The sequence below is a fragment of the Triticum dicoccoides genome, chromosome 3A (genome assembly GCF_002162155.2).
Source record: "Triticum dicoccoides isolate Atlit2015 ecotype Zavitan chromosome 3A, WEW_v2.0, whole genome shotgun sequence".
In the NCBI taxonomy this organism is placed as follows: domain Eukaryota; kingdom Viridiplantae; phylum Streptophyta; class Magnoliopsida; order Poales; family Poaceae; genus Triticum; species Triticum dicoccoides.
In genome coordinates, this window is record NC_041384.1 from 56,054,707 (window position 1) to 56,080,651 (window position 25,945).

A 25,945-nucleotide genomic window follows, 5' to 3' on the forward strand; every position below is an offset into this window, starting at 1 on the left:
CCATGGTGTTAATAGTTGCGGGGTTGTATGAATGCTTGAGTTGTCAGCAATCAACTCTTCTTCTCGTTGGCATTCTAATGCCGTGTCAAACCTAAGCCAGAACTCAACCAAAGCAAGCTTACGATGAATAAAACGGTTAAAAAATGAATTTGCACTTTCAGACCTTGAAGTGGTTCGGAGAATACCCGCCAATGGTATGTCCATAAAGTAAGCTGGTATCCATGACTCGCGAATGCTAAACCTTTTAATCAGCCACTCATTTTCCTCCAAGCCATACTCCGTAATGATGGAATTCCATTGTGATTCAAACTCTGCTGGAGTTTCCGAACCCCATACACACGAATTCATCTTGTCCCAAAATTCAGACTCTTCTCTAATTATTGGTCCAATCTTCTCCGGAAGTTTTTCCATTATGTGCCACATACATAACCTATGCACTGTGGTCGGAAAAACTGTTTCAATCGCATTCTTCATGCTAACAGCTTCATCAGTTATAATGAGTCTAGGTGCTACCCCTGCCATTGCTGTTAGGAAGGTCTCAAATAACCAAACATATGACTCAGTCTGCTCATTGCACAAGAATGCCGCACCAAAACACACACTCTGTAAGTGATGATTGACCCCTGTAAATGGTGCAAAGATCATGTCGTATTGATTAGTGGTGTAAGTAGAATCGAAGGATACCACACAATCACCCCCAAAGTGACTGTAGTTTTTCCTACTCATGGCATCTGCCCAGAAAACATACATTAAGTTCCCCTCTTTGTCAACAACAAAATCATAGAAGAAAGCTGGATTGACTTCTTGCTTTCTAGCTAGTTGAGCGACAAACATTTGAGCATCAGCGTTCCTAATTTTAAGCCTGAGGTCACGGTAGTAGTTTTGCAGGTCCCTCTTGCTGCATCCAACATACGGAAACCCACCTTCGCTGACTTGAAGGAGCCTGTACGCCTGGCATGTACCTATGCTTGCTTTGTGACATGTGTACAACATATTTTTTGCCCTCTCGTTAACTTTACGATTTGATCTGATCAAGTGACGTTTATCAGGTGATACAAGGCCATGGCTATGGTGCTCAACCCATGATTGTATCCTGTAGGTGTTGTCGCCACACAACTTGACAAAGATATGTGCATCACAACCGCATCGAGTGGTTGTATTCTTACGGCTTTTCTTTGATTGGTTTGATGGGTCTTTAATCTCCTTGTTCTTCTCAGTCCTAAATCCTTCCCTGCTGCACATGAAACGCTTTGTCCGAACCACTTCTTCGTTCAACTTTTTCTGCTGTCCGACACGAACTCCAAAACCCACATGATGTGCATACGACTTGTAGAACTCCTCCACAGCCTCAAGCCCCTCAAATGTCATCCCTACTTTAGGCTTCAATTTTTCGTCGCAACTCGGCGTAAAAGACGAGCACTGAAACATAAATAATGAATCACAATAATCATCATTATGCATAAATCTCTGAACTGGTAAGAAGCATGGTGAATCATAGTTTATCACACTCACGAATAGGGGAATGCTTTCTTTCTTTCTTGGCGTAGCAAATTCTCGCTCATTCATTTGAGTTTGCAAGCTTTTATCGGATTCTGTAGCTGCACATGCATCAACACGGTTATTCTCTAGAAAAGTACGCATGTACACCATAGACAAATAATCATCAGGGTCATACACAACATGGTTGGATTTTACGGATGTTACCTGAACCTCCATCCACCATACTGAAGTTCGGTTCATATTCTGCAGCACTAGTATTTTCAACAGACGTAGCAGGGCAAGTGAGATGGGCCACACCATGGCTAGATGCAGAGGCACACCGATGGTCAACACTTAAATTATGGATCACCGCTGATGCATGTTCAACATCCTTAACAGTAGAAGCCGTCGTGACGATCTGTTGCAGCTTATCACGCGATGAGAATTTTTCCACGGAGCTGATGGGGAGTTCGGAGATGCATCCCGTCGTGGCCGTCGCTGAGATCGCCAGGGCAGATGAAATCCGCCGTGGCGATTGTGCCTGCGGATTCATGCTGCCGCGGCCGATGCCCTCTTTGGGATGGAGGTTGCGGCCGTGATTAGGGATTGGGAGGGAGACGAACAGGGAATAAGGGATTTAGAAGTGTGATTAGCGGAGGGGGTTATTAGCAAATTAGCTGACTGGACTTGGAGCGGCGGCGGGCGTGTTTCTGCAAAATCGTGTTGCTTTTGCTCCCATACGTGGGATGTGAATCGGCCGGCTGATGAGTCAACGGATACACGGATGCACGACCTATCCCGGATGCACTAGATATGACGCCCTTATAATTGTTCAATCATTCATATATGTTGTCTTACTCGTGCTGCAAAAAAAGCACCAAGTACTTGTGAAGGCATGAACACTGCAATTTCTACCAGTATAGGCTCATGTTTATCTGAAAATGCGAAATAGATCCATACATGGAGGGAGCCTGTTACTTTACGAAAAGGTAGAAACAACATTTTAGAAGCTCAAAAAAGCTGATTTCCTTTTTGCATTGGCTAAACAAAATATGCTATTATGGTTTGTTGGACTCGTACTCTATTATATAAAGGCGCGCTGCAGGTAGCCGCATAGGACTACATTGCAAAAAACCACAACAATTGCGGTCTATTTTCTAAAAACCCACCACCCAACTAACAATTTGCAAAAGCCACCGGTGCTCAGTAATTTTTTGCCGAAAACGTTAGACGCTAGGTTGAGCTCGTTTTGACACGAAATCTGACAAGGGCCGGCTGGAAGTGATGGCATGGCATGGGAAAACTCATATTGTTTGACTCAACTGTTAACCTGGTGTAGGGCCCACCTGTCATCCTCTCTCTCCCATCCCCTCTCCACCTACAGCACATAGCCTATGGCTACACCATCGTGGCGTCGCTTCTCTAATTTGACACATTTGTGCTTGTAAGAGCAACTCTAATAGAGTCGTCATATGTATTGTGCGGTTATCATACGAGATATGGAGCGCTCTCCATACAGATATGGAGCGCTCTCCATATGGTTATGGGGCCGCGGTAGTTTTATGCAAACACACATTCGTCAGAAAGGCAACATATTTAATCCAAACGTTAGTTCGATTTCATTCCTAGTATTTTTTGAGTCACTAGTCACATTGATAGACCACAAACTAATAATTACCTAGTAGTTGCAGCCATGTCCATCATCACGATCCGCCGCCGCCGTCGGCGTAGAGTGTGGCAATGCCGGCCTCGATGGCCCAAAAAATGCACCTCGGTGAGGTCATCCTAGAACGGTCATTCATCCACGCCGGCAAGAGTGGGGGTGGGCGCGGGGTCCAAATCTGCTACTCCATTTGCGCGTACATCTAAGCAATCATCTCAAGGGCCACGTTCATCTAGTCCTATAAGGGGTGCAAAGGACCTACCGACTTCTTCACCTCCACCTCATCCCGAAAACCGAAGACGAGGGGAAGCTCTTGCCGCTGTGCTAATGGAGCCAAAGAAGTGGATTGGAGACGGGTAAGAAAGGATTATGCAATAATGGCGCTAATCTTTATAGGCCAACGCGTGTACCATAAAGAGGGCAGTTGGGGAGATGGTTGACGATTAGTGGTCAAGGGGCTCGTCTCCCGATGAGAAAAGTTGCCACGGCCCATTCACATGCCTCTTGGCTGCTCAAACGACTCCATTCGGCCTGCTCACACGCAAATCAAGAGATGATGCCACATGACGCCATCTCATGGGCTCCCACGGGAATTCGACTAAGCGGTTGTGGCATTAATGGTCGGGTTTCCGTCACCAATGGCGCGTGGGAGGTCGGCCTACTTTACATCCCGCATGTGGCACGAAGGAAGAGGCTGAAACTTCACCTCTCGTAGTTTTAGATTTGGAGTGAGCTCCAAACATGATCTCCTTCAAATGTGAAGGTTACGAGCTCGGTTTTGGAGCGAATTCCATAAATTATGTCGACCGAGAGAGGCATACAACAACAGTGCCAAAATGCGATCCTGGGCCAAAATCGTCAACATATTTTTATTGCAATTGTTTGTTGGTAGCTTACCAAGCTGACCGCTTGGTCAAAATCATTATATTAGATGTTATTATGCCGACTGAAGTCACAATTATTATCCTGATTGAAGCCATATGACAGTTGCTCTAATGACTTGAAATCAGTACATCATAGCTAGTAGTGTCATTCCTGTGAGTAAGGCTGCTGCCAATGCATGTGTGCTTAGATGAAGTGCTAAGCACAATAAATAGCTTAGCAACTATACTCCCCAATGCATAGGTGCTTAGCTTATGGTTGCTAAGCTTGCTTCATTTAATGATTTAGCAACTAAAGCTCTTCATGTATTGGTGGGCTCCTTTCTTTTAAATGTTTTGCCTAGGTTCACGTGCTTAGCATTGGTTCTTCCTGGGGTCACCACACTCATCTCTCTCCTCTTAAATAACTTGCCACATCAGTTTTTTTGCCTACGTGAAAGGCTTAGCACCTATACAAGATGAAGCATTGGGAGGGGCCTAACATACCACGAGATATATCCAGAGAGGCACTAACAACAAGGCACTCAGCAGATGCACAAGGTATACAAGATTCCACTGCTATCTCTATTCTAAAATGGGGAAAAGAGAAAAAACAACAACCACGAAGGTGCATGACACGATCCCAAAACTGATGACTCTATCTCTGCAGCTAGTTTCAAGAAAGGCACTGTCGCCGGCCGCGTCTCTATGCCACGGGCAGCTCAAGCAGCAGGCCGATGTGGCCGGACTCTTCGCTCGAGCTGCCGGCGCCGAAGCGTGCCCCTGCCGGCGGCGACCTCGCCACCACGCGCGGGGTGACCGGCTGGAACCCCAGCGTCAGCTCCAGCCCGATTTCGTCGCCATGCGCCTCCTGCTCGTCCTGGGCCACCGGCGGCACGGGGCTGTGCTCTGCTTGGCTCACGTGCGAGCCCGCGTCAACCTCGGTGCCCTCGGACGACTCTTCTCCCCTCGTCTGCTCGACTGCCATGCCGTCGTCCTCAACGTGGCTGCCGTGGTCGTGGCTGCCGGCCGACTCCTCGTGGCTCGGCGCTTGGTCGAGCCCATCGTCGCGCTTGGCGCCGGAGGAGGTCCTGGACTTGGACTTGGCCGTGGAGGAGGACGCGCGCTTGAACCCGGTGCGCCCGGCGCGCGAGACCCCGAGGGGCGTGTCGGCCGCCGCAGCAGGGCGGTCGGCCTTGGCGACATGGCGGATGTCGCACGCCGTGAGGGGCGCGTCGGACGTGACGCGGACGATGGGGCGGCCCTTGAGCACGGCCTCGACGGCGGCCTGGCAGGCCCCCCACTGGCCGGACCAGAGCAGGCCGACGGAGCCGTAGACAGGGTTGACCATGCGGCCGCAGGCCTCGTAGAGCAGCGAGCGGAAGAGCGCCGGGCGGAGGGCGGCGTCTTCGGCGGCGAGGAGGTTGAGCAGGCCGGCGCGGCCGTAGAACTTGGCGAGGAAGACGGTGGCGTTGGCCTGCGCGTCGGGGCTCCGGATCCACTCCAGGCAGGGGCGGATGGTGCAGCCCTCGCCGCACCCCTTGCGGAGCACCCGGCACCCGTTGCAGCTCATCCGCATCCTCCTCCTCCTTCTTCCCTTCCGATCAAAGCCCGGCGCCGGAGTTGTTGGAGTTGGAGATCGATCGATGATCTTCTTGCTTCGTTGGAATATTTTTGCTGGTGTGTGTGTGTGTGATGGTGGTGAGTTTGGTTGAGGTGATGGGTTTTATAGGTGGCGTGGGCGCCAACGGTTTTGGGAGGGCGGGTTCGGCGCCGCTGCCAAAACAACGGGAGATGCGACTAAGGGCATGTACAATGGTGCTATCTTAGGAGTGTCATGTAGGATAAATGATGAGGTGAAGGAGAGAGAACTCATAAGAGAAGGTTTATCTTCTTTTATTTAAGATAAGACAAGTGATGATCTCTTAGCACAATATGTCTCACCATATTTTTAGGAATTACTAGTTATTGAAGATAAGGCTAAGAGATGACCCATTGTAAATATTTTTTTTGTCATTTCTAAATTACATGTAAAACTTAAAATAAAATTATCTTATCAACCATTGTACATGCCCTAAACAATGGGAGCGAGAGATGTCCACTGCACGGCTACGGGCTACCCCGGCATCACGGAGCGGCGTCGCACGAATGTTCCGAAAGGGAAATGGATTTTTTCAACGGCTTGCGGTGAAACTGGAGGCGGCCACTTTCGGTGGACTTTGCGACGCACCACGGTTTGGTTTGGTTTGGTTGGAGTGATGGGCAGGATGGCATGACATCCCCGTTGGAGAAACAAGTTGCACGTCCCCTGGTTTTACCAATGGATGGCATCGTCATCCGCATGTTATTCAACATTCAAACTTTTCAGTTCCAAAAAATTATTTAAAAAATGCGTGTAAAATTTCAGGATAAAATACCTCCAATTGCGGAGTTGGAAAAAAAAACTCCTACATTTTGAGGATGCACATTACGGGCATGTTTGGTTTACAGCCTAAGGTTGCCACGCTTAAGCTTAGTCGTGCCACAATATCTTAGGCGTGTGTTTGGTTTATTGCCACACTTTTCTTGCAATATTGCCCACATGTCATAGGCTCAATTTTTGGCAAATCTTGCCACACTTGTGGTGGCCATTTTGTTAGCCACACGTGTTGCGGCAAAGTTAGTCATGAACCAAACAGACCCTACATATGCTAAAGAGCCGCATATTTGCTTTTTTTGTGGTGGCCATTTTTTGTCTCTAGGTATATATGTATTTTCTTTCAGAATTTTTTCATACTGAAAAGTTTGAATTTTTTAGTTTCCAAATTAAGGCCTTCATGGAGCTCAGTCCATATTTGGTATTTTCATATAATAAGCACATATATAGCGGGCGATCTTGCAGATAGCGGATGATATAGCGGTTTGATAACTGATATTGCACGCACAACATTAGAAGCACACTATTTTCGAACTAACCTGTTGTTGGATGGTTAGGACTTAGAAAGACAGTGGTATCCTCAGCCTACCAGGGCTTAAGTCCTAAACTTGACATTGATGCTCGCATTTTTTTAAAAAAAATAGGGCACCGCCCAGGCCCCACCTTTTATAGATGAGACCAACACAAGTCACAACAGTATGTTATCATATTCGGGATGGGCACAAGCGCCAACATCCAGAACTCAAGAGAGATAAAGGACAGATAACAGGATGCTCAAGATGTACGTTCTGGGAGGAGATGTTTCTGTTGACCGTGAGACATTTAGTGGTGACTTCTTAAAATCTCAAGATGCTATGACAGCTTAGTCTCTCTGTGGTGCTTATAGAAATGAGAGTATGCTCATGTATAGGAGCGATTCGGTTGTACTGAGTTAAAAAAACACACTTTTCTGGCGCAACCTGAGACGCTACCGCTATTGCGGCTGCTATTTAAAAGCTTTCTTCAGAGCGCACCAGGTTTTGGCATACCCATACTTTTTTTGTCAAGTGGGCTTGTCCCTTCCTAGTAATTGATCAACGACTCACGGAGCACCAAGATGAGACAGAAAGAGAAAATCGAGTTATGGCACAGTGCTCCTTTGTATAGAAAAAAGAAGGCAAGTCAGAGAGGTGATGCTGATACTGTAGATAATTTGCTGTAGACGATTAGTGTCGGTAATTATTGTAGTTTTCCACTGTGCCACCTTGCTTTTAGTGCGGGTGTGGCGAAGCAAAGTCAGTGAGGTGTAGCTCTACCTGACTTCCCTTGCAATGTCAGAGGATCTCGTTCCTCCCCGTACATGTCCACTAAAAGACCTGCAAAATCAAACCAACATTAGCAACAAGCCAACAAAACAGAAGAGCAGCTCCAGAAACACAGAGGGCTACACGCATCAGAGCTACTTCCCTTGCTGCACCACCGTCCTTCAACTACTCGACCAAAGAAGAAGCCATCAACATAACTTGCTGGACACCTTCACGCAGCGTGTTCCTGCACCCTTCTTTCAGTAAAACTGCCCAGAACAGTAAGACACTCCCCCACATGAGATTCAGAAGTCACTTTATAGCGGGTAGTCCAAATACCCCAGCAAATAGCATTATAGCAGCAATATCCAATATGCTGCCAAATACAGCACAGTATGCTGCCAAAACAAGAGATAGCCGACGACTTGCACGCCGGTCGGGGGCGCAACCGGTCATCTACTCCAGCATATCATCTGGGACTAGACAGCTGCACAGCTGAAAGTAGAGTATCAGTCGGCTTGAAAGCATTCGGATGGAGCCGGTCCACAACATGCGAGGACGTCGGTGGCTGCAGCACATCACAGACGCCTTCGAGCATCTGGACAACTTTCGACATGGAAGGTCTCCAGGAGAAATCCTCCTGAATGCACCACAGAGCAACCCTGATAGCTATCTCCACCCGGTCATCTTCATCGTCGTACGCCAACTTGGCGTCGACGATATTGCGAAGATCGCCTTCCTCCAGCTTCTTGAAAGCGAAGGGTGGGAAATGGGCCTTCTCCGAGGCTTCCAAGGGGTCGAAGCTCCTCCTTCCGCTGATTATCTCGAGCAGGACTATCCCGTAGCTGTACACGTCGCTCTTATCTGAGATGGCGTAGTTGGTGATCCACTCGGGCGCAACATAGCCCCGTGTGCCTCTGAGCCTGGTGAAAACATGGCTTTGCTCCCTGCTCATCAACTTGGCAAGCCCAAAGTCAGCTACCTTTGCATGGAAGTTGTCATCAAGTAGAACGTTCTCAGGCTTGATGTCGCAATGTATAATCTTGGACTCGCAGTCCTGATGGAGGTACGCCAGCCCCTTTGCTGTTCCAAGTGCAATGCGAAACCTTGTATCCCAGTCTAGAAGGGGAGCATCCACTCTAGTGCTCAAAATCCACCTGTTTAGAGACCCCTTGGGCATGTACTCGTAAGCAAGAAGCCTTTGTGCCCCCTCGACGCAAAAACCTCGGAGTTTAACTAGATGAACGTGGTGGATGTTGCCAATTGTTGTCATCTCAGAACGAAACTCTCTCTCCCCTTGGCCTAGGCCCTCCAGCTTCTTTACAGCAATGCTACTCCCATCTGGGAGTGTTCCGAGATACACGGATCCAAATCCTCCCTGACCAAGCTTGTCAGCGAAGTTGTTTGTAGCACCTCGGAGCTCCGTGTAAGTAAACCGCATTGGTGCTCCAGATATCGTCCGGAGAAACCCATCGTCTTGTTCTTGTGAGGGTGAAGGTTGCCTCCGACGACGATGATAAATGCTGAAGCCAACATAAACAAGAACCCCTATGACAGCCAACGGTCCGACCACAATGACAACAGTAACGACGGTGTGCCTCCCGGCGCCACTCCCACCTTTCCCAGAGCCATGGTTAGTGCTAGATACCTTGATAAAAGATACAGAAGCAGGTTCCCTTTCACCTTTCTTCTGCAAACTACCGATCTGGTTGAAAAGGAAGCAATTGCCCATGCACGCATCCTTGCATCCTATGATATTTGTTCTAGCCAAGGGCCGGGTGAACCTAGTGCCAATATACCCAACTCCACTATCCAGTTGAGCTAGCTGAAAGTCCTCTTTTGAGTTACATGGTGATATGAGACCGGGGTTGCAGTTTGGAAAGGTGCTAAGTGCTGACGGGCACTGGCATCCTGCTCCACTAATGCAAACGGAATAGGGGTCGCACTGGGCTGGCATGTCACATGAGTCCTCCGGGATTGCGAATGGGAGACTAGCCATGTAGCGCGTGCCATCGGCAATCTGTAGGAGGATGCGGAAGGAAAGGGATCCATTGTCGCTGAGGACAACAGCCAATGTGTCATTGGCACTACTCTGCTGCGCAATGTTAAGCCGTGATAGAAGAGACCCTGATTTATCATAGAAGTACCACGAAGTTGAATTGAGGTTTGAAGAGTAGATGTCGCCATTCATGTCCACGAGCAACCTTGTATCCAGCACAGCAGACCAGTAAGGTTGGGGGTTCTGGAAGCCTGCGTACAACCTCATGTCCCCTGATGTGATGCCAAGTGTATAACTAATGTTGTTTGTGCTGGACTGGCTCACAAGTGTCATCCCATCAGTGAAGCTCTGGCCAGACAAAAGTGTGTTCGTTGGATAGCTCAAACTCTGCCATACAAGAGAAGAGCCGTCTTTGCCGAGCACTATAAGATTGCCAGAGTCCAGCAGCCGAATAGAGGCGCCCTTGCCGGAGAGATTGGCAGTCCAGACAGTGGAGCCTTGAGACCGCAGGTAGGCATTACCATCCTTGTCGAACACAAAGGCATCCGTATGAGAAACAGGAGAGTTAGCATTAGCAGTCCAGACGACAGAAGTGGAGGCTAGGTGCACCACCGAGAGAAGATAGGAGCTCTCTGACACACTACTGGTTACAAAGCCGAAGCCATATACGAAGCCATTGGACAACAGAAAAGTTCCATTATTATCGATGTAATCATTTTCAGAGACACTGAACCCTGGCAGGAGAACTTGTTTCTGAACACTGCCGCTGCATATTATCCAGAGGTTGGCTATCACAAGCATCCGCAGCAAAACGAAGCCTGTTGAACAACTTATTCATATTAGATGCAGTGCAGGCATGTAGTAACACAAACACCTAGCATTCCGCCAAGGTTATTTCCAGATTGATGCATGTTTGAACTGCATAACTTAGCACTGGAAAGTTCATAGCAATACCTCTCATTCGAGCATGTTGTTGTCTAGCAGCCGCAACATCCCCTGAGGTGATGAGAAGGGAGGCCACCATGACGCACATCTGGAACATGGGTTTGGACGCGATGTTCATTTGAGAATATTGCTGTTCATACATGTGGTGACGGGAGGAGCAGACTAGGCTTGAGATATCGTATGTATGGTGTGGCAATCCTCTGCCACAATGTTACCGGTCATGCATCTGGTTCCTGGAGTCGAACAATGGGAGCTGGCAGCTCTTTTTGGAAATTTGTACTAAGTCGTAATCGAGCTAGCCTGCCCTACAGACCATGGAAACTCAAATACATTCAAAGAATGATCCCCATCATCACTCAGGTTATGTGGAGTAGATGGCATGTGGACCCACTGTGAAAGAGAGAAGTATTAAAAGGGAGAGATGAGACAGGGAAAAAAAAGGTCACATTTTGTTGGGATGTGTCCTTATCGGAAATTCAGTCTCACACCTGAGCAGACATGCTGCTGGTATGTGTACCAACCAGTTCCACGCAATAGACACTGTATTCCGTTCAGTATTATCAGTTTCCTTATGCATTTTCTTATGACTGTGGCCCACGGTCGGCCCATGTCCATTGTTGGGGATATCCTTATGCCATGCCATGGACGACAATCAGAGTGCTTCGATTATCGATACAATGGGCGTACATTTTTATCATTCTTTTTATAAATGAGAGTTCGTTAATTATGAGTGCCCAGTCACTACTAGAATTCAGTGTTCTCGAGTGTAATCCTTTTCTAGATGAATGGTTTTGCAGCATGGCTTTAAATACCAAATTAGTCGAGATCAAAACTCAACGCTGATACAGATAAAAAAATTCACCCGGAGCCTGAAGGGGTCAAGGGGAGGAGCCAAACCAAGGGGGAAGCGATACCCATTAGCCTGCCCATTGGTGTAGTCGGCGGTCACGTACACCAGGTTGAGCTTTAGGTCGGCTCATGACTATCTTACAACGAACATTCACTAGCCCATGAGCCCTCGCTAGCTGTGAGAAAGATGATTTGTCGTGACCGGGTCGAAGCCTCTACTAAATCTGGATCAAAGAGACGAAGACGTTGCTGGAGGACCCCATGTCAACCAAGGTGTCTAGCCAAACACTGTCAGTGTATGGACAGCTGGTGAAAGTTTTTTCATTTTCTTTTTGAGCTAGGATGAAAGTTCATCTTGGCCCTCTAAAGGTCCCCACAATAGAAGTAAACCGGCGTTGGTGATCCAGATAAAAAGGTAACATGAAAAGGAGGAGAGTTAATGAAGACTTTTATTCCTATAGGTTTTGGTCATACTGACCACTTTGAGTATAGACAAGTCATACCTGAAGCCATCAGCCCCCACGTGTCCTTGCAGAGCATGCCATGGCCTGCCCTCCCCTCCTGCGCCCAAGTTCCCGCAAGGCGCCCCCCTGCTCGGCTCGATCCCCCTCGCCTAGCACCAAGCGCCACCGGAGCACGATCAGCTTAATTTTCTTGACACATCAATCGCTCAAGTGATTAAGAGCTAGCATCAGATTCATGGACATCTAGCACAGAGTGGCAGCATAAGTAAAAATCAAGCATTAGTTTGGCTGGTGACAAACCTGTGTCTTCTGCATCGGAGATCTATTGGTTGCTGCAGTAGAAAACCAACACAGTAAAAACTGTGTCCCACTGAGGTGTGATGTTGGGTCATATACCAGAACCTACACACATGTACAATAGACAAAAGATCCAAGGACTGCAAACTAAATGACAGCAGACTTTGTATTTCTTTAACAAAGAAAAATATCTTATAAGAGATGTCACACATGAGAACAGCATGTCCATTATTACAGATAGCCTGATTCTGAAAACGAAAGCCCTCAGTTTTCATTAACCAGTCCAGCAAACAAAATTAGCTGTTATCTTTAATGTTCCATCACCAAAAGATATACAGACGCTATTTGTCATATGCCTTATAGAATCCTACTGCCAACCTTAAACACAGTCATGCAGCCCCATATCACCTACAGGTGTGCACACATTTAAGTAGAGAACAAGACTTATAACATGCCAGGAAATACAGACTTATAACATGCCAAAAGCAAAGAGGGCAAGCTATAATTAGGTCAAGCAGAATGTCGGAAGTTAACTGTTGACTGAAATGAGGCCTTCCGTTATCACAATATGAAAAGAATGAGAGCAAGAAAACTTAAAAGCACTGAACATCAGCAAGATTTGAATCAAAAAATGAATTCAGAGTCAGTTTGATAGATGACACTGAACAATGCTATAGACATGTGAATGACATTATAATGGTTCAGTGCATTAAAAATGTTATCATACATTATGTCATCATCAGCACTGGAAAAAGATTACCATTTACCAGTTCCTGCTCAGTGCATTAGTGCTTCATAGAAGAACAAACCCTTACAGTAACAGGCAAGCAGAAATCCAGTGATCCATTTTGCATTGAAAAGGTCCTAGGAGCAGCATACACTCATAGAGTAGTTATGTTAGCAATAATCTTGTCTGGACTCCAAGGGAGTCTGCATCGTAGGTTGGCCTCATCCACTTGCACACAAGCAGAAAATAACATGTCTCCAACTAGAATCTCAGATTGTTTGCCTTACAAGGCGAGAAAAGAAAATTGGATTCTCTTGTAATTCCTCCCCTCACTCGTAGAGCAGGTTTCATGTTCACGGGAGTTAGGGAGGCCTTAATTTCTCCTCACATGTCCTTTTTATTTTCAGCAGCCTCATGGTGGTTTGCTGTTGGCTAGCCTACTATTTTTACCATTTCCTTTGCGAAGGTACAATAAGTGCAATATGTAGACCAATCTTATATTAAATAATAGCAACCTTCTCCCTCTTTACCTTCGCCTATCCTTCAGCCCCCTTTAGCTTTTTTCCCATCAAGCACAAACCATCTAACTGCGAGATCAGGTATTATGGGAACTATGTCTTTACTTTGATGACTCTTCTCACCAACATCATAAATGTATCCGCAGAGGGGATTAACTTCTCGCTCCGTGCAATCATCCTGTCAATAACCGAAGTGCGCTCTTAGTGTTACCCTTCTCACAGTAACTGCTGATCAGCATATCGCTTATGTCACTAGTCGGAGCCAGCAATTTCCTTTCCATCACAGACACAAACTTCTCGGCTTCCTTTGGATTTCCACACTGGCACAGGCCACTGATCAGGGAGGTAAAAACTTCGATGCCATGGTTAAGTCCCCTGTGCTCCATCTCATGATAAATCTTGACAACACCTTCCGCATCACCAACCTTGACGTACCCATCAATGAGCTTGCAGTATGTATCCTGACCAGGAATCATTCCTTTGTCGATCATTGCCGTCACCAACTCGTTTGCCTTGCCGACCTGTCCAGCACCACACATCGCCTCTAAGATCTCATTGCAAGTGCCAATGTCCGGCACAAGGCCTTCATGGAGCATCTTGTCGAAGTACTCCGAGCCCTCATCTGTCCTCTCATGTCTAAAACACCCGGTGACGAGGTGACTGTATGTAGCATCATACGGCTTCAACCCCATGGACAGCATTTCTTGAAGCAACTGCATGGCCTCACTGATATTGCCCTCACGGCAATGTACTCCGATGAGGCAAGTATACACAAACGGGTTCAGGCGACAGCCTCGTCGGACCATGCCGTCCCACTGCTCACGTGCCGACTCCAGATCACCAATACGACAGTAAGCATGCACCATCAGCGAGTAAGCAACGTCGTCGAACACCATGTTCCTCTGCAGCATCCTCCTGAGCAGCAAGATCCCTTCCTCGGTCCTCCCCTCCTCGAAGATCCACAGCGCCAGCGCGACGTGGGCCACGACGCCCGGCGCGCACTTCTTGCCGTGGATCCTCTCCACAAGGGCCGCCATCCTGGCAAGTGCACCCTCCCGGCTCAGCACGCCGACGACAAGCTCGACGGTGGCCTGGCTGGCGTACACCCGCTTGAGCGTCATTAGCTCGAACACCTCCCAGGCGACCCGGAACCGGCCGGTGCGCTGCGCCGCGTGCAGCACGGCGTTGAAGGCGGAGAGGGAGGGGAGCACGCGGCGGAGCGCCAGGTAGCGGCAGGCCTCGAGGGCCTCCTCCGGGAGGCGGAGCCGCGCGTAGGCGTGCACCAGGAGGTGGAGGCCGCGGGCCGTCGCGGCGGTGCCGCTGTCCTCGTAGGCCGCGAAGAAGGCGTCCAGGAAGTGCGAGGCGGGCGAGGAGGAGTGCCTGGTGATGGCGGCCTGGAGGAGGACGGAGGCGTGGCTGACGAGGGCCGCGCGGGCGAGGAGGTGGACGAGGAGGCAGTAGGAGCGGAGCGAGTGGGGCGACGGCGACGAGGCGGCGGACCAGTGGAAGAAGCTGTGCGCGTTCTTGGCGACGGTCTCGGCGGAGGAGGAGGAGGGGCTGGGGTTCCGGGCGAGGGAGAGGAGCACGGCGTCGACGTGGCCCTCGGGCGCCGCGGCGGCGGGGAACGCCTCCCAGGTCACCCTCGGGCTGCTCGCGAGGTAGTGGGAGACGTGCTGGGGCGTCGCCGCGGCGGCCGCGGGCACGGCGGAGGCGGCACCGCGGCAGGGGGACGGTACGACGACGCGCCGCGCGAGCATGCGGCCGCCGGCCATGTGGCCATCGAATGAAACGCCGCCGAGGTAGACCATAGACGGACCTCGTCGGTGATGAAGCGGCACCGATCAAGTAATGGACGATTAAGATGGCAAACGGCAAGCTGCAAAAACCCAGTGTTTGCTATGATGAACTACACTCCACATTCCATGTACAGTATTTTCTTGTAATTTCATCATAGCTTCCAAGTAAATTTCGGAGTACAATGTCATGGTGTTGCTATGAAATATAGTATCTGTGAGAATACAAAGCAGACGCGGGCGAACACACCAAGAGCCCTGCCGCCAAGAACCAAAAAGGCACCATGGTCATGTACAGGTTCAAGTCCATCAAGCTAAGGTGCACGCAGGCTCGACAAATCATGGTAAAGTTCGGCTATGAACCGGACGTGCCACAATCACAGGAGCAGGGTTTTTCTTTAACTTTTATTAAGAATCATACAACTGAACCTGTGGGTATGCATACCTCTTGAGCGTGCTCAGGCCTCTGCTTCCGATGACCAGGCAGCTGAGGGGAACCAGGTCGACTGCCTCACACACCTTCTTGGTCGGGTCGCCGTAGAGTATCTTCCCAAAGACCTCAACCTGCGAATCACGTAGTTTCGACGACAAGACAATCAGCAATCAGCGGACAGGAATGATATCTAGCACAGGAATTTGATCAGGAGTTATGATTACTAGTACAAAATTCTGCGGGTGGAAGATGAAAAAACTGGTACCCCGCTCTGATGTGCCACTTGGGCCAGGATCTCCAGCGTCTCCTTGTCCGGTGACAGGCCGTACTTCTTGGTGACATGGGGGTCCGAGAACTCTACCAGAGGGATGAGCGCTGAAATCCACAAGAAATTGCCATTTCAGAAGCATGGTAATTTGATACCACAATGGAGAACACCAACGTATAGAGTTTGTTCATCAGTTCGAAACTGGCGGAAGCAAATATAGATAGAACTTGAGGTAATCATGTGCAGCACTCGCTATACCTATCCTACAGATTCCAATACACGGTAAACAAGAGGGGTTGTCGGTGGACTTACGTGAACCACTCTGTTCCCAGAGATGCATCGCTCCTTGCTCATTCTGGTAGGAGTTGTTGACATGGATCAGCACGAGTCGATCACCGCTCCTGGCAAGGTTGGTTGACGCCCATCGCAGAGCCGCTTTGCTGCACGATGAGAAGTCCACAGCAACTCCGATATTCCTCCCACCCATGTCCCTGCAAAGCTCAGATAAACACAACACAGGTTTTTGATTTCCAGACCAGTGCGTCTAACGATGGCAATGAGGTTTCAGCTGCGGTCAGGTCTTTAAATAGATATCAACAGGAACTAGCATTACTGGAAATACTAAACGAAAGAGGGTGAAAACATAGGCTGAGCCCATGAGCTTTCTCCTCTTGTTACTTTGCCTGATTCCTTATCACCACTTTACCTCCCCCCTGGAAACAGACATGTTCCACTTGGTTACCGCTGCTAGAGAAAACTATGGGTACAAAAGGCATGAAAAATCAAGATTCATGATGCAAAGCAAAAGGGGCAAAAAAGAATTTTACTCCAGTTTCTTTCATGCCACTGGCACTGGAATGCCAGATTCTAATTCATCGGTTAACTAAAGCGGCACCGTCGGCACGGCACAGGTATGGACAAGAGGAAAGAAATTCTCATGTAAACTGATTCTCACTAAAGCATCAAGCAAAGAAAAGCCAGGTTGATCAGGAATAAGATAGTACCAGATGCTTCCAATACAGATGAAATGAAAGATGAAAGCATTTTGATATGGGGAATCCGATGAGATGCAGCGTAGCAGTTTGGCATTTGATAAAAATAAAATGACTCATCCAGCTAGCTATTCTTTACCAGAAAAACATCAATAGCAAGTTCAACACTTCTGTTAAGACAGATAATGTACTTGTATCCCGATCCGGCATGCAAAATAAAGAAAATAAGAGAGAAGAGGCCTTGTTACATCATAAGTAATAACAGAATGATCTTCATATCCCAAATGAACCCAGTGTCATGTATTTCCAAAGACAGATAGTAATATCTATACTCATATTCATACCTGGCATGCAGAATTAAGAAAATATGAGACAACAGGCCTTGTTACATCATAGGTAAAACAGAATGATCGCATATCACAGATAAACTCAGTGCCATGTTATTTCTAAAGAAAATAATGCAGAGAAACGCAACTCAAATTGATGTAAGTTCACACTTCAAGCAGATACAAGTTAATCGATGCATCCATCAAACAAATTCCATGGATGACCAGTAGAGCTAGATCTTCCGGACAAACTTGTGATGTTAACGCATTTTAGCATTACATGCAAAAGCAGAGCTCCGAAACATTGAGAATCAGTATCCCCTAATACAGATGTCAAAAACTACAAGTAACTACTGTTATTAACCAGCTCTTCAGAATGAGAAGTTACAAGTACAACTGCTCCACTCTCTTGTCATACGACACATGATAGATCCACCAATTGCCCAGAATTCCAATCACATGCAGTACTGTTCTGTCCTTTAATTCGACCGTCCCAATAGAAAAGAACTTGTAGTCTTCGGTATCAACTTTTCTTGTCTGGATGACCTGAAGGCAAATGAAGAAGGGTTATAACTATAAAATTAGTACATAAAAGGAGCGCTGAGGAACTAAATATTGTCATGCATATGGATTGACCTTGCTGACACTATCCATTACTTCACCAAAAATCATGTGTCGTATTTATGGACAGAGGTAATACAACTTAATTGAATTGACATTATACCTAAATTTCAATGACAGCAAATTTCTTTTGTTTGCGGCGACAGAAAGCATGGAAGAGAGCTGCAAGCATAAGCATAGTATCTCAAAAGCTGCAGTCGACTAGTTCTGTCCAGGTGATGGTGTAACTCCACCGAAGCAGCACAGGAACAATTTACCAAATCATAAACTAGTACTCCCTCCGTCCGAAAAAACTTGTCATCAAAATGGACAAAAAGGGGTGTATCTAGAACTACATCCAGATACATTCCCTTTTATTCATTTTGATGACAGGTATTTACAGACGGAGGGAGTACTTGAAATACAGGAAAAGGAACACAAGTGCCGAAACATCCAATTAAAAGATAAGAGGTCTGCAGTTCTCCATCAGGAACCAAGGGAGAATCGTGAAGCTTTGCATACTTTCTGCCTAATTATATTCTCTACTCCACAAGTACAAGTCAATTTTTACTTCATGATCTTTTGAATAGTTTCGACTATGGTTAAGGTCATTTTTTACCTTCAGGAACCAAAGAAAAATCACAAGGCTTTGCAGTTCTTCATTCTTTTTGCAGAAATTTTGATTATGATTTTTCTGGGGCAATATACTAGCTGCAAAACTAAACTTTAATAGATACGGTCCATGTCTTTCTATGGCTCCTCGCCAATAACAGAATTCTCACGTGTGATAACATTCAAAAGCACCCAAATGTTAAAGACAGGGTAATAAGGCATGCTTGTTTTGTGCTGAGAATCAATCAGTGCATAACTTGTTTTTTGGCTGTGTTGTGGTGGCCAAACAAGAGTGGAAAATTATCTCTGGTATATTCGGTGTCCAGCTAGGTTCTGACTTTGAATATGTTTGCCGTTGGTGGTTGAGTAAACAATAAGAATGCAATTCTGAATTTGTTATGCTAGGCTAATCTCTGGTCAATAACTCAATATGGTCTTTACAGAATCAACTTTGTTTTCAGAGCAAAAACTGGCATGGTAGAATAATGCTCTGGAAACTGATGTCACACATTGGAAGATGGAAGATGCTATTCAAAGATCCTCATTCAAGACTGCTTGACCGCAACCTGCTACTCCTCAAGAGGATGAGAGGATAACTGATGAGGGTTGCCCAGAAGTGAAGATGATCAAGTGTGGATTTGCCCCCTTCGAGTTAGGTGTAGCGGAGATGCGCATGTTGAGACGGATGTTCAAACTGCTTTCAGAAAAGGGTATAATCTTCTTAATGTGTTCAAGTTTAGGGGGGTATTTTGGGGGTTCTTCGATTGTGCAAAGGCTAAAAATAAAATGTGAATGAAAGTTCATGACCATATGGAAAGCACTTCAAAATGTAATGTGGTGTAGAACCATTAAACTACTCCAAACCGTGTTACAAAATGCAGGTATATGTAATATAGCTCTCTTAGGGGGGAAAAGCATGAAGCTCACCTCCTCCTTCCACAATACAGGATTTTGCTGCACCTTCCCTTGATGAATCTGAAACAGTAAAACATATATCAGGTAACAGAAGAAGGAAAAACATACAACATCCTCTCATAAGTTTGTTATTTTGGGTAGCATAAATAAATCTCAAACGATGCTACAATCATTCCACATTAAGCACCATCAAACTGTAAACATGAATATGTTCTTTTATAAGATGCCATAATAATTTAACTAACCTCCTGAAGAAACAAGTATATGGAATAGGGGTCAGGCCTTGTAGAGTAGAGAAGAAGCAATGTGTTGATGGCAAGAACCATTGGTTTCCGCCAACCATACACAATCAAGAGAATCAAACCGATAGGCAGCTGAAATTTTCTGACCAAATTCCAGAATTTCCTAAGAACTTGTTTCGAATGTGGTGAGAGCACAGTGATGTCTTTTGATGGGCTCTTTGGCGGTCGCTCTGTGATGCAAGAAATTACACACAGGAAAAATGTGCATTAGGATAATAATAGTGACTAGCATTTGGATTATCTGTAGCTAGGTCTAAGTATGTATAACAACTTAGATTAAGTTTTTCAAGGGGAAATCTGAATGAAATTGGACTATAGGACATATTATCAACTTCACTAAACTCTGTCCAATACTCCAATACATACCTAAATACCAGATCATACATAAGCATGCTCAGGAAAAAGAACAATCATATCGGGGAAATGCACTAAATGTTTTTCTCCATGTGAGCAAGCACTAGAAGGAAAAAACATATACTGTACATTCTAATGTGCCTGGTGTCTGTGGCAAGAAATTACCTTGTGCCTCCGCGACCTTTGTGGGATAAAGCATGACAGCAATTGCGGTGCCGCCGGTCCCAAATCCCCTCAGCAGACCTAGAATAATGGTTAAAGTCAGTGAGCATAATCCTGGTCAACTAACATTGTAGACCAAGACATGGCTATCTGAGATATGTTTTTGAGACAAATACAAGGAGAGCTTGAAGGATGTCCACGGCGCACTGACAAATACTGTAACCGTAGCACACGATCCTAACCCCTTAGGCTACCTGGAAGCTTCGGACGAACTCCGGGGGGCACCCTCGCGGCCAGCAGATCCCGGAGCATGGGGGCGCGAGCCTGAAACGCGGGGGCCGAGCTCGAACACCGCGACCAGACGCCCTGCAACGCGTGCCTGACAGGAACTGGTAGGGAGTCGAGTCACGCGAGGGAGTCAGCGCGTGGATCAAGCAAACGAGGACGCCGGAGAAGCAAGGAACTCACGGGTAGGGCTGTCGGCGGCAGGGCCGCGGAGGGCGGAGAAGGCGCGGGCGGGGGCGAAGTGGGGAGAGGGGACGCCCCGCCGGAGATGCGCCGCCATGGCGGCGCCGCTCGCCAGTCGCCTCCACGCCATTGTCGGCCCCCTCCCTTGGTCTCGGCCAGGATCGAGCGGCCCTGGCAGTGGTAGCTTGGCTTCGGAGAGGAGAGGGGGAGGGGAGGACGAGGAGGAGAACTCCGGAGACGGCGGGGCGAGAACGGGGAGTCGAGTCACCGTCAGTGCTCGTTGGATCGAGGCTCGCGCCCACCCCCACCCCCGCCCCCTTCCGCCATAGACGCGTGGCACTTCTGTGCGAAGCGTGCTCGGCAATTTATGAAGGGGTGGGGAGCCAACTTGGGCCGTGACACCAGGGAGCGTAAGAGGGCGCTGCTGACTGCGATTCAGGCCCTTGACCTCCGGGCTGACGCGGTTGGTCTCTACTCGGACGAGTGACTGTCCCGCTATGGCCTTGAGGACCAGCTCTTCGTGATCTACACTGATGAGGAGGCCTATTGGCGTATCCGGGGCGCTCAGCGTTGGGTCTTAAAAGGTGACGCGAATACGGCTTACTTCCAGGCGATCGCCAATGGGCGTCGCAGACGCAACACCATCCCCTGCCTTTGGGATGGAGCCTCTCTCCTTCAGGACCCCCGGGACATCCGCTCCCATGTTGATGGGTTCTATCGTTCCCTCTTCTCCCCCGCTCCTCGGAGCGGTCTCTCTCTCGCCCTTGATTGCTGGACCGGCGCCCATCTGGTTTCTGAAGCCGATAACACATCCCTGACGGCCCCCTTCTCTAAACAGGAGGTCTGGGAGGCCATCAGGGATATGAACCCCTCCTCGGCGCCGGGCCCTGACAGTCTTCCGGTCATCTTCTTCCAGACCTTCTGGAACGTGATTAAGCCTGAGATCATGGCCATCTTCGAGGAATTCTTCGTGGGCTCGATTGACCTTGGCCGCCTCAACTTTGGGACCATCTCCCTCATTCCCAAGGTCCCTGGGGCGACGGACATCCGCCAGTTCCGCCCGATTACGGTCATCAACGTGATCTTCCGGATCCTGGCCAAGGGGTACGCCAATAGGATGACCCTGCTTGCTGACCGGATCACTCACCCTAACCAATCTGCCGCCGCTGGAGCCTGACTAAATCCCCGGCGCGGGTCTCGCTTTGTTTTTTTTTTTCTTTGGGCTTGTTGAGTTGTGCCCTCAGCAGAACCTTATGACTTTGTTGTGGTACTTGGGTGTGTGTGTGTGGACTTGGTGTGGTTGTATGTCCTTTGGCGGTCTGCTTTATCTATAAAGCGGGGCGAAAGCCTTTTTCGGTAGAACGGGGAGCTTCCGCTTGTGCTGTCCCCGCTGCCGAGTCCCGTTCCGTCTCGCCGAGTTTTGGGCCGTGTGGGCTGTTAGGGGTTTTGGACTGTTCACCGCCGAGCTCAAGAGCATGCTAGGCCCAACACTAACCAAGCCCATATGCCCAGTGCGCCTGCTCCAAAGAGAGTGGACGCGAACAAGACGAGGGTTTTGGTTGGTCGATCCGTCAAAGAAAAAAAAGACCGGTCGGAGACGGCGCTCTCCTCCTCCGGCCAGGCCGACCCACGACCGCCGCCGATCCGTGCCGTTCTTCTCTCCCGTTCGTTCTGACGGCGGCGCCCTTTCCTCTGTTCCGTCTCCGTCTGAAGAAAACAGCTCCAACCTCGGTTCGTTAGCTCCTAAACTTCAGATGCTTATAGGATCATGTCTTCCCTTCTTCCGATTTGGATGGTTGATTGACAGATGAAATTGTAGTCCTTAGCTTTGTTGTTACGGTTAATTTTTATGCCCAGTCACATGATTTTCCTGCTAAAGGCAAATAAACTTTAGTGTCGCTCAGCAGAACGCAAGATGTCGGTTCAGCAGGTGGATGTTATCTCGTAGATTTGCATCGATTCTAGTTATTATGTCCGAGATTTCTTTCTTGATTTCATTTTCCCAGCTATTCCAGATATGTCTCTACATTATTGTGTGACCTATGGGTTCTTTGTTGTCTGCTTAGAGATTTAGAGATAAATAGGTCGGTACCTTTGTTCTTTCCAAAGATGAACACATGAATCTTTAATATATACTTGAAAGAATGATTTTTCGTATATCGATGATACTTGATTATACATGTTTCAGAATTTCGATTCTTGTACTTTAATTGACGACTTAATGTCCAAGGGAGTATGTTAGCAAAAACATATAGTTTCGGTTCTATTTATGCAACTTGCTCAGGAGCACCTAGGTCCTCATGGAGGAGGTTTTCATGTGTTCAGTCGGAACAGTATTATCTCATAGACTCGTATTTCTGATTGTTGTTTCTGGATCCCTTCTTTCTTTATTATTTCGGCAATTTCAGATACTTGGGATGATAATTACTTCGATGTTGTTCCTTATTGTAACACATGAATTTTCACCAGTATAATAGTTATCTTTATCGCTATCGCTAAAGTGACCTTATAGCCCTGCTATGCTTAACTCTGATTCTCATTCATTTCTGTGCAGTGCTCTGCGTACCTATTGAACTTCAGGATTACCATACTTGCACACTACATTGCTCGATGGAGGATCTCCCGGAGGAACTGTTTGCAGAGTTTCTCAAAAGGATCACCAGGACAAGTGATCTGAATTCTCTTTCCCTTGTGTCGAAGCAGCTCTACAAGATTGAGGGAGATCAGAGGGGTGCTATCCATGTTGGCTGTGGCCTTTTCCCTGCTACAGAAGCCTTGGCATCGCTGTGCACCCGATTCCCTAATTTGTGTAAAGTGGAAATCGACTACTCTGGTTGGACGGCAGGCCATGGCAATCAGTTGGACAACCAAGGTCTCTCTGTGTTATCATGCCCCTCGCTGACTAGTCTCGGTTTAAGCTTTTGCTCATACATCGATGACTCTGGTCTTGGTTATCTAGCCTGTTCCAAGAAACTAGCGTCCCTCAGGTTGACCTCCACACTAAACATAACTTCAAGAGGGCTTCTCGCTGTGGTTGTTCGTTGCAAGAGTCTTTCTGCTCTCCACCTTATTGACTGCCATAAAGTAGGTAGCAAAGATTGGTTGGAGTACCTTGGCTCTGTAGGATCATTGGAAGAGCTTGTAGTAAAGAAGTGTGAGGGCATCAGCCAGGATGACCTCCTGAAGTTTGGTCCAGGATGGATAAATCTACAGAAGTTTGTGTTTGAAATCAAGAAAAGATTCTTTCGTAATGACGGGGCTGGGCCTAATGAGGGCTATGATCCCTCATACAACCCTCATAGCCTGAATATGTATGATTTCAGTTGTGAGAATATGAAGGACTTGAGGTTGGCAGGTATCGAAATTGCGACAGAAAAGGACTTGGTTTTCTCTTTGGGAGGTGCAAAGCAATGGAGAAGCTTTGCTTGGAGTATGTTCGGGGTCTAAATGACAACGACATGATTGCATTATCCCAGAGCTGCAACAATCTTAAAAGCATCTCACTTTGGCTGGATCCTCAGAATTATTACGATACTTTCAGGACGGCATTTACTGATAACAGCCTTAAGGCTCTATCTCTCAGTTGCCCTATGCTTGAGAGTGTTGATCTCACATTGTCAGGCTGCTCTGCCATGTACACGTCAGAAATAGGCTTCACACGGAAGGGCCTAGTGTCTCTCATTAAGTCTTGCCCGATTCGTCTTCTCGTGCTAAGGGGTGCCAACTTCTTTAATGACAAAGGGATGAAGGCCCTCTCATCTGCTCCATTACTGGAGACACTCGAGCTTGTGGATTGCAAGGCCATAAGTAATGCTGGGCTGCGGTTCATTGTGCGTGCCCCATGCTTGATTAATCTCACGCTCCGGCTCTGTGACCGCGTGACTAATGCTGGAGTATCGAAGCTGGCACATTCACAGAAGTTAGAGTCTCTGATCATTGAACGTTGTTCCCGGGTCTCTGAGCAGGCTGTGCGTGGGGCTGCCAGATCAGTTCAAGTCTGTACCACTCAGCGAGCTGGAAAAACTGTTCACAATTTCGTGCAGTTGATGAAGTGGCCTCCAAAATTTGTCAGTTCAAAACCCTCTTTTGAAGTGATCAAGGTGTTGCTGACTGCTGAGTGCTGGCTCCGTTATGCTTCTCTGTCTTCTCCTTACCTCTCTGACCTTGTTTTTGCTTGGACCTTTTGTTGCCGTTATTTGCCTTTGTGCGAGAGAATCTGCAGGGGATTTTGGACTGCGTACCGGTGCACTTTTCTTGCTCTTGTAGTTTATTTTCCTCAGGTTGATGTTTCCGAAATTCAGTTACCTACGTGGTTGGGCTGTAAGGTTTTTGCTGCCCAAATTATCAAATTTTGTGAAACTGATATTGCAGAAGTAGTTGTGTGGTAAGCGTAAAAATAAGTAGTTTTCGAGACTTATGTACCAGTACTAATATATCTTTTTATTGTGATATTTGTTATACTTACACATGAATTATCAAAAATTGTTGGCATGCACATAAATCGACATTACATTGAGTTGTCAGAGTTTTGTTGGCCTCTACATAGTAACAAAACCTGCTTTTCGCCCGTTTTGTTTCTTTCAAAACGGCACATGCAGTGTACCGTCACTTGATTCAGAAAACCCTGAAATGAAATATAAAGGTCATTTGATTGAAGGAAAAGCATCCAAAAGATTTGAGTGATAGAAGTTTTTTGTAAGATATAGTGAAAAACAATCGTTACCAAAAAAACTTAATATTCAATTGCACAAATGAAACAACTCAGATAACAAAGGTTTCTAAGAATTTCATTTCTCCATTTTTCTATAGAAAGATGCCCAAGATAGAAATAAAAAACAAGGATATGATTTCCTTTGACAAGCGAGCGTTCTAAGGGCATCTACAAGGCTACCCCTCAAACGGACTCCCTCAAATGTCCGTGGACATCTGGCCGGGCGAATGTCATCCAACGTTCTCCCTCAAATAATTGCCTCATCCATCTTTTTAATACGCTGAATATTGAAAACAATCAAAGATAGATACCATGATCCATCAATAATTGAAAGATAAATATTCCAATACAACAATAATTCAACATAAAGTTTGAAAAAAAAGTTTAATTTAAATTCAGTTTATTTGGACACAAGCTCTAGTTGTCTATATGAACCGTCCACAAATGCTCCATCATACCATTTTAAAGTTGTGTTTGGGTTCCTCGACTGGGAATCTGATAATGCATCC

At 47.2% G+C, this 25,945-nt stretch overlaps 4 protein-coding genes and 2 pseudogenes across 4 annotated transcripts; 1 reads left to right on the plus strand and 5 right to left on the minus strand.

Annotated features, from left to right (window-relative positions):
- Nucleotides 1-4,422: 4,422 nt before the first annotated feature.
- LOC119271210 (LOB domain-containing protein 41-like) lies at nt 4,423-5,781 on the minus strand. The gene has a single exon (XM_037553123.1). The coding sequence runs from the start codon at nt 5,579-5,581 to the stop codon at nt 4,709-4,711; it is 873 nt and encodes a 290-aa protein (XP_037409020.1). The 5' UTR covers nt 5,582-5,781; the 3' UTR covers nt 4,423-4,708.
- A 1,263-nt stretch (nt 5,782-7,044) lies between these two features.
- Nucleotides 7,045-11,990, minus strand: LOC119267081 (G-type lectin S-receptor-like serine/threonine-protein kinase SD2-5). The gene is made up of 2 exons (XM_037548394.1): nt 10,655-11,990; nt 7,045-10,518 (listed from the first exon to the last, which is right to left on the minus strand). Exons 1-2 carry the CDS (start codon nt 10,785-10,787, stop codon nt 8,171-8,173), a joined length of 2,481 nt encoding a protein of 826 aa, XP_037404291.1. The 5' UTR covers nt 10,788-11,990; the 3' UTR covers nt 7,045-8,170.
- Nucleotides 11,991-13,224: 1,234 nt separating this feature from the next.
- LOC119267082 lies at nt 13,225-15,331 on the minus strand (annotated as a pseudogene).
- Nucleotides 15,332-15,436: 105 nt separating this feature from the next.
- Nucleotides 15,437-16,535, minus strand: LOC119267083 (universal stress protein PHOS32-like). The gene is made up of 4 exons (XM_037548395.1): nt 16,307-16,535; nt 15,992-16,101; nt 15,739-15,857; nt 15,437-15,551 (listed from the first exon to the last, which is right to left on the minus strand). The coding sequence occupies exons 1-4, from the start codon at nt 16,479-16,481 to the stop codon at nt 15,482-15,484; spliced, it is 474 nt and encodes a 157-aa protein (XP_037404292.1). The 5' UTR covers nt 16,482-16,535; the 3' UTR covers nt 15,437-15,481.
- An 889-nt stretch (nt 16,536-17,424) lies between these two features.
- On the minus strand, nt 17,425-21,049 carry LOC119267085. Its single transcript, XM_037548396.1, has 6 exons — nt 20,726-21,049; nt 20,512-20,646; nt 20,261-20,338; nt 19,685-19,911; nt 19,452-19,499; nt 17,425-17,858 (listed from the first exon to the last, which is right to left on the minus strand). Exons 1-6 carry the CDS (start codon nt 20,853-20,855, stop codon nt 17,697-17,699), a joined length of 780 nt encoding a protein of 259 aa, XP_037404293.1. The 5' UTR covers nt 20,856-21,049; the 3' UTR covers nt 17,425-17,696.
- A 1,259-nt stretch (nt 21,050-22,308) lies between these two features.
- LOC119267086 lies at nt 22,309-25,201 on the plus strand (annotated as a pseudogene).
- The last annotated feature ends 744 nt before the right edge of the window (nt 25,202-25,945 follow it).

Bases quoted from the DNA above. Each gene is read 5' to 3' on its own strand.
- LOC119267083 (XM_037548395.1), bottom strand. From the start codon at position 16,481: ATGGGTGGGAGGAATATCGGAGTTGCTGTGGACTTCTCATCGTGCAGC. The intron at 16,102-16,306 runs GTAAGTCCACCG...TGTGGATTTCAG, and splicing joins CTGGGAACAGAGTGGTTCAC to CGCTCATCCCTCTGGTAGAG. The intron at 15,858-15,991 runs GTACCAGTTTTT...CGTGATTCGCAG, and splicing joins AAGTGGCACATCAGAGCGGG to GTTGAGGTCTTTGGGAAGAT.
- LOC119271210 (XM_037553123.1), bottom strand. From the start codon at position 5,581: ATGCGGATGAGCTGCAACGGGTGCCGGGTGCTCCGCAAGGGGTGCGGC.
- LOC119267085 (XM_037548396.1), bottom strand. From the start codon at position 20,855: ATGGCGTGGAGGCGACTGGCGAGCGGCGCCGCCATGGCGGCGCATCTC. The intron at 20,339-20,511 runs GTAGCCTAAGGG...CCATTATTCTAG, and splicing joins AGTTCGTCCGAAGCTTCCAG to GTCTGCTGAGGGGATTTGGG. The intron at 19,912-20,260 runs GTAATTTCTTGC...CTTGCATCACAG, and splicing joins AAAGGTCGCGGAGGCACAAG to AGCGACCGCCAAAGAGCCCA.
- LOC119267081 (XM_037548394.1), bottom strand. From the start codon at position 10,787: ATGTATGAACAGCAATATTCTCAAATGAACATCGCGTCCAAACCCATG. The intron at 10,519-10,654 runs GTATTGCTATGA...GTTGTTCAACAG, and splicing joins ACAACATGCTCGAATGAGAG to GCTTCGTTTTGCTGCGGATG.